This window comes from Drosophila suzukii, unplaced genomic scaffold, assembly GCF_043229965.1.
Source record: "Drosophila suzukii unplaced genomic scaffold, CBGP_Dsuzu_IsoJpt1.0 scf_5, whole genome shotgun sequence".
NCBI lineage: Eukaryota > Metazoa > Arthropoda > Insecta > Diptera > Drosophilidae > Drosophila > Drosophila suzukii.
This window is the reverse complement of record NW_027255937.1, coordinates 2,462,135-2,469,863: the sequence shown is the minus strand read 5'-3', so window position 1 is coordinate 2,469,863 and position 7,729 is coordinate 2,462,135. Positions and strand designations below refer to the sequence as shown.

Here is a 7,729-nt window from a genome sequence, read left to right as displayed (position 1 = left end):
TGGATTAAAACGTACCGATGAAGGCAACGCCGAATACTTACGCTTGGCATTAACAAAGTTATAAAATTGCTTCGGATCATTTGAAAATTCAAATTTACATTGACTTAAATACATAGAATAGCAATGACTATTGAGAACATTAAAATCCGATCGAGCCACCACATATTTCGATAAATAAGTTGGCTTACCCGATTTATAAGTGTTTGTTTTCCGGTTTTTAAGTCTCTGAAGCGCATTGGTGAACCAAGGAGTCCTATTTAACTTTGAAGGAAGCCTATCAGGAACGCATTCATTCAAAAAAAATATTTAACACTATATAGAATAGTTCAGTGGCACTTTCAATATCCATACAATTGTACAAGTCTATCCAATTATATTGAGAAATCATACGTTAAGTTTATTATAGTCACATTTTCGAAAACAACCATTTTTAGTTGGAGAAACTAAAGGAGAGAGGGTATCAATGCATGGGAGGCAGATTGTAAATTCCATTGGTCTTCAGGTACAACAAGAGCGTCAATTCTAGATACCGTGACTCCAGACGGGTCTAAAACAAACACAAGACCTAATTGTCTATTTAATGAATTCCGTATAAAGCGTACTTGCTGTAACACAATTCTAAAATACCATCTACAAAATCATGGACGGATAAGGGTAAAGCGACAAGTGAGTCAGTAGGAGGAGACCAAGAAACACCAGGGAGATTAAAGTCAACAAACAATCAAAAGGTCTCTGTTAGAAAGAAGGGATAGAACAGATTTAATCGCAGACAGATGGTGCTCATAAATTATTAAATCAGAGCCAAGTGGAATATAGGAGCATGTAACAAAAATAAATAGGGATTGCAAGGAAACTTTCACACTAACAAATTCAATTTCGATAGGGATATCAAAGTGAATTCTCTCAGATGTTACGCTAGTGGTAACTGCAATCAGCACACCGCCTCCCCTACGTGAGGAGCGATCGGTCCTATAGGCATTAAAATTGTTTGACAGAACTTCTGGTTTCAGCCAAGTTTCCGTAAAAGCTAAAATATCTGCAGTAAATGCAGAGGAGTCAGCATAAAGCTTGGGTAGCTTCATATTTAGTCCCCTAACATTTTGATTGTCCAAAAATAAAGTTTTTAGTTTTTTGGCGCAGTGGTAGGCCTTTTATTTGTTCTCGGTTTATTGGGAACCAATTCTTTTATTACTAAATCATCATTAAGCCGGTCGGCAACGTAGCCGGCACTGAAGATTTTTTACCACAAGACTTCTAGAAACACTGACTCCACCGGAGTCAGCTGTATCTATATTCGCAGTTGGTTCACTTACCCCTGTGTCAACAGAAACTGCTGCAGCTACCAAGTTCGGATTTGGGGTGGATACCATGATCGTATTAACTCCCGCTAAGCTGGCTTTTTTGCGTTTAGGCGACTTAGTTAGTAATTTTTATACCCGTTACTCGTAGAGTAAAAGGGTATACTAGATGCGTCGGAAAGTATGTAACAGGCAGAAGGAAGCGCTTCCGACCCCATAAAGTACATATATTCTTGATCAGGAACGCTAGCCGAGTCGATCTAGCCATGTCCGTCTGTCCGTCTGTCTGTCTGGATGAACGCTGAGATCTCGGAAACTATAAGAGCTAGGCGTGCAGATTCCTGAGCTTCTTGCGCAGCGCAAGTTTGTTTCAGCAGAGTGCCACGCCCACTCTAACGCCCACAAACCGCCAAAAACTGTGGCTCCTACAGTTTGGATGCTAGAATAAAAATTTTAACTGAAATGTATTGTTCTCCTCAATACCCACGCCCACTTTAACGCCCACAAACCGCCCAAGCCTGTGACGCCCACAATTTTCATGCTATATACCAAATTTTAACTGAAATGTATTGGTCTCGTCAATACCTATCGATTGATCCAAAAACAAATTTTCCACTCCCACTCTAACGCCCATAACGCTTAAATCTGTCTACCGCCGGTAGGTGGCGCATTTTAATCTCGCTTTGCTGCTTGTTGATGAACGCATTGCAGCCGTTATTTAATTTTGAATCTTATTCTCTTTGGTATATGAAATACTAACTTTTGCCTTTTTAATGTATTTTGGTGCTGCGTCACACTTAAGAGATTTTTTAGGACTTAGTGTTAAGACTACAACGGAAAGCATCGGACACACAAGAAAATGTGACAAAATTTAATCATTGAAATACAGTCCACTCAAATCGGGAAATAAAACGTTTTTATTCTACACCATATCTTTGGTCCTTCTAGCCAGATTTAGTTACTGATTAACATGGATCAGTTTAAACTTTTGAAGGCAGCTAGAAGCCGTGCGAAGGCAAGCATTACGCGTTTGCTAACGGCGTCTCAAGATCCACGTGCGGGATCAAAATGGAAGCTTGATGAAATACAAGTTTCATTGGAAAGGCTCAACATCGTATGGAAAGAATTCGAGTCCATCAGCGACCAAATGGTCCTTTTTGACGAAGAGGAAGGGTACGTCGATCCAGCCATCGACAACGAAAGGTACGAGGACAAGTACTTGCAAGCGAGCACATTATTTCGCAACCTCATACGCACCTGTGAAGAATCTCAAGAGAATGAAAGAGAAGCCAATAACTTCAGAAACTCTGGCAACCCTGATGAGGCCGCACCAATGGCATCAGGAGTGGGAAACGAAAACCTAGTTCGTTTTCTGGAACAACAGCAGCAGCTCAACGAGCGTTTGGCTGAGCAACAAGCAACGCTTTTAAGGGCAAGCTCGGCAGCAAATGTAATGCATAATGAACTGCCAAAAATCCACATCAAGTTATTCACTGGCGACTACAAGGAGTGGCCAGCCTTTAAAAACATCTTCGAGAGTACGATCCATAGCAAGCAGCATTTGACAGAAATACAAAAGTTGCACTACTTGAAAACGTACATCACTGGCGAAGCAGCTGACTTTATACGACATATGCCAATAACGGATGCAGCTTACGAGGCTGCTTGGACTTGCCTAATTGATCGGTACAATAGACCACGTCACATTGTTAACACTCTGCTGGAGACATTTGTTAACTTACCTTCGACCGCCAGAGCAGATGTAACGGTTCTGCGCAAGGTGACGGACGGAGCCACCGAAATTGTACGCGGCCTGGATGCAGCAGGGCAAACTAATAGGGACTGCTGGATTATACACTTCATTCTGGCCAAAATCGATGCTGAAACCCGTCGCAAATGGATCGAAGGGAGCCGGGAACTGGAATCTCCGTCTGTGGATGATCTACTCAAGTTTTTAGACCGACGTTGCGAGGAATTCGAGCTCAGCAAAAGTGAATCAGACATAGACTCCACGGTTGGCCCACAACATGGCAAGGCAAAGCGATCGTCACACGTTTTAGTATCAACGGAAGCAAACACTTGTGTGAAGTGTAACTCGAAGGAGCACAAGATCTACGCCTGCTCAAAGTTTGGTGAATTGTCAATCGAGCAGAGACGCACATTTGTTAAAGCAAAATCACTGTGCTTTAACTGCCTTAAGCCTGGGCATGTGTCGCGAAAGTGTGAATCCAAATTCACATGCAAGTTTTGCCACAATCGTCACCACTCTCTGCTACATGCAGATATTCTTGGTTCGCAAGCCGCTGTCGCTTCGACACACTCACGAGATGATGAAAGACACATCCCAAGCGCTCCCGAAGATGCTACCGTCACCATCAGCCATATCGCACGGGCACAAGGGGCTCCCACAGCTGAATCCTTGTGCAACGAATCAACAACAGTAACACAGCCAAAAGGGCTACGTAAAAGTGCATTGCCAACCGCTCTAGTGTTTGTAAGAAACGCAACAGGATCGCACACTACCTGCCGTGTGCTTTTGGACAGTGGCTCGGAACTGTCGTACATCTCCGAGCGGTGCGTACAGGCGCTCGGACTGGCACGCTCACCGTCACGAATCTTGGTGACCAGAATTTCATCAATCAAAGCTGAGACAACTAGAGGCTGCAGCACACTGGACTTGCAGTCAAGGATCTCAGATCACACAATGAAGGTACGTGCCCACGTACTCAGCAAAATTAGCTCCACGTTGGCAAGACATGATATCGCCGCCTCAGCACTCAAGGCATTCGCTGGCTTTGAGCATGCGGATTCTGACTATCAATCGTTGGCGCCAGTTGATATACTCCTGGGCAGCGACTACGTTTGGACCGTATTCACCGGTCAAAAGATGTTCGACAACCAGGGCAATATCATCGCCATTTCGACCATATTTGGATGGGTCATCACATCTATCGTTACTACCGGATGTTCATTTACAACAACAATGCACACGGCTATTGACATTGACGAATCGCTAAAACGCTTTTGGGAGCTGGAGGATGTCAACCAGGAATTCCATGGGAAACCGGAGGACGATGAAGTTGAGCAGCACTTTGTGAAGACGCACACTCGGGACTCTAAGGGGCGTTACATCGTCGAACTTCCGTTCAAAACCTCCATGGAACAGTTTTCGGATACTTTACAGGGAGCGCTAACAAGATTCAGGGGTGTAGAGCGCCGCCTAAAGAAAGACCCCAATCTGCATTCACAGTACGTACAATTTGCGTGAGTATCTTGAGTTGGGCCACATGCGAGAACTATCGCCAGAAGACATTGACAAAAAGCCGAGCTTTTACTTGCCACATCATCCTGTAATTACCCAAAAATTACGCGTCGTATTTGACGGCTCATTCAAGGACACGAATGGACGGTCCTTAAACGAAGCTCTGCACATTGGACCCAGCATTCTACGAAACCTTTTCTCGATTTGTATGGGTTTCAGAATGTTCAAGTTCGTATTTTCAGCAGATATTGTCAAAATGTATCGACAAATCTGGGTGGCTGCCAACCATTGTGGCTTTCAGCGAATTGTTTGGAGAGAAGATGAAATGACTCCTATTAAACACTATGAACTGTCCACGGTAACATACGGCACATCCTGCGCACCATTTTTAGCAGTGAGGGTCCTGGATCAGTTAGCTCACGACCATCAACACGAATTTCCTACCGCTGCAAAGATCTTGAAGGAGCAGTTTTATATGGACGACGTACTGACCGGAGCACATACCGAGGAGGAGCTCATTCGCAATCAAAATGAGTTGATCCAGTTGATGAAATGCGCAGGCATGGAACTTGGTAAATGGGTTTCCAATTCATCACGTGTTGCTGACAGATCTCTCGCTACAACCGAAGTGCAAGGCAAAGGATCCAATTCTACAGCAAAGGTTCTTGGCATTCATTGGGATCCCGAAGAGGATATGTTTTCCTACAAAGTTTGCCTCACAACAAATCCGCACAACACCAAACGCCAAGTGCTGTCAGATGTGGCACGCATCTTTGACCCGCTGGGTATTCTGTCGCCGGTGGTAGTGCAGTTCAAAATTCTGTTCCAAGAATTGTGGCTACTCGATCTCGGCTGGGACACGGAGCTCCCTCCAAAAATTGCGGACTGGTGGAATAAATGCCGTAACGACCTACACATCCTTCGAGATCTACGCCTGCCACGGTTTGTCCAAAACAATGAAGATCACATCGAACTGCATGGATTTTCAGATGCATCCATCAAGGCATATTCCGCAGTCATCTATAGCAGAGTGGTACGAGCAGATGGCACCGTATCTGTTTCACTCATAGCAGGAAAAACCAGAGTTGCTCCGCTGAAGCAGCAGTCTCTATCGCGTCTCGAACTGTGTGGCGCTTTGCTACTGAGCCGACTTTTCTTATCAGTCAAGGCTGCGCTACAACACAAGGACATTGAAGTACATGCATGGTGTGACTCAACCATAGTCTTGGCCTGGCTTTCACATCCTCCATCCAAGCTTAAAACATTTGTAGTCAATAGAACCTCAGAAATACTCGAAGCCTTACCGCGCAACGCATGGCATCATGTAAACACAAAGGAGAATCCGGCGGACTGCGCCACACGAGGAATGCTTGCTTCAGACCTTCTCCATTTCGACTTATGGTGGATGGGACCTTCATGGCTGCAAGATCCAGAAATGCTTGCGGTAAAGTTGACCTCTAAAAAGTTCTGTTCTTCACTTTTAGAAAACCATGAAAAAGAGGAAGTGAAGACCACCGCATTAACCGCACAGGAAACCTCCTCATTGTCACCAATCGAAGCTTTGACTCAACGCGTCTCGTCCTGGACAAAGCTGGTACGCGTTGTAGCTTACGCCTTACGCTTCATCCAAAAGACCTAATCTGTAACGTTGGCAAATGGAAAGATGCTCACCTTTGAGGAGATTCAGGCTGCTCGCGTTCTTTGCCTGCAAGAGGCTCAGAAATGTTTCATGGAAGACCGCAAACTACTGACGGAAAACAAGCCACTTCACAGCCGCTCCCAGTTGGTGAAGCTCTCGCCGATTATCTGCAAAGATGGCCTTCTTCGAGTTGGTGGACGACTGGACAACTCACAATTACCAGCTGATGTAAAACACCCTATACTGCTTCCGAAGTCGAACCGCATCACAAGAATGATTTTGGAGCACGAGCATACGACAAATCTTTATCCAGGAGTTTCTGCACATTTTGTAATTGTTCGTCAAAGGTACTGGATCTTTGGTGCGCGCAACCTGATAAGAAATCTGGTTCACAACTGCATCAAATGTTTTCGCCAACGTAAACTCACGGAGCACCAATTCATGGCCGATCTACCAGGCATCCGTATAACAGAAGCCGACAACGGGACGAATTTTGTGGGTGCCAAACGGGCACTAGATGAGATGCAGCAACTTTTATCTTCGCAGGAGCATCAACGCAATCTAGCACAATCGCTGGCCAATGATGGAATCAAATGGAGTTTTATACCTCCCCATTCGCCACATTGGGGAGGGAAGTGGGAGTCATCAGTACGTTCCGTCAAACTACATCTGCGTCGAGTTGTGGGAAAAACTGTTCTAACCTGTGAAGAAATGCAAACTCTTATTGCTCAGATCAGTGCAGTGGTGAACTCGCGACCGCTATGCTACACACCTGACACCGACCTCACCTGGGCGCCCATTTACAACTGTTCCAGAGGGAGATCTGACTAATTTGCCGATCAATCGTCTGGACTATTGGCAGCACTTGCAATCGATGTATCAAGGGTTTTGGAAACGCTGGCACCAAGAGTATTTAACATCCTTGCAGCAACGCCAAAAGTGGAACAACAAGGAACGCAACATCGCTGTAGACTATGTAGTCCTCGTCAAGGACTCAAATCTCCCTCCAGCAGCTTGGATACTAGCCCGTGTAGTGAAAGCTCATCCTGGACCAGATGGACTTGTACGCGCTGTAAAACTTAAGACGTCTACTGGAGAGATGACACGGCCCATCACCAAGTTAGCAGTACTGCCTAATTCTGAAACATTGTTTCAGGGCGGCCCGGGATGTTGATGAACTCATTGCAGCCGTTATTTAATTTTGAATCTTATTCTCTTTGGTATATGAAATACTAACTTTTGCCTATTTAATGTATTTTGGTGCTGCGTACACTTTAGAGATTTTTTAGGACTTAGTGTTAAGACTACAACGGAAAGCATCGGACACACAAGAAAATGTGACAAATTTAATCATTGAAATACAGTCCACTCAAATTGGGAAATAAAACGTTTTTATTCTTCATCAGTGCGGATGTCGGAAATTTTGGGATTGCAGTTTCACTTTTGGCCCAAGACAATGGTGTGCTTTTCATATATCTGAGCTTGCAATATTACATTAATTTGGCTTGGGAATTCTTTTTGGATTGTTTT

General features: G+C 44.6%; 2 protein-coding genes across 2 annotated transcripts; both read left to right on the top strand.

Moving 5' to 3' along the window:
• The first annotated feature begins 2,445 nt into the window (after nt 1–2,445).
• Nucleotides 2,446–4,566, top strand: LOC139354974 (uncharacterized). The gene has a single exon (XM_070999248.1). The coding sequence runs from the start codon at nt 2,446–2,448 to the stop codon at nt 4,564–4,566; it is 2,121 nt and encodes a 706-aa protein (XP_070855349.1).
• Nucleotides 4,567–6,223: 1,657 nt separating this feature from the next.
• On the top strand, nt 6,224–7,030 carry LOC139354973 (uncharacterized). The gene has a single exon (XM_070999247.1). The coding sequence runs from the start codon at nt 6,224–6,226 to the stop codon at nt 7,028–7,030; it is 807 nt and encodes a 268-aa protein (XP_070855348.1).
• Nucleotides 7,031–7,729: the final 699 nt, after the last annotated feature.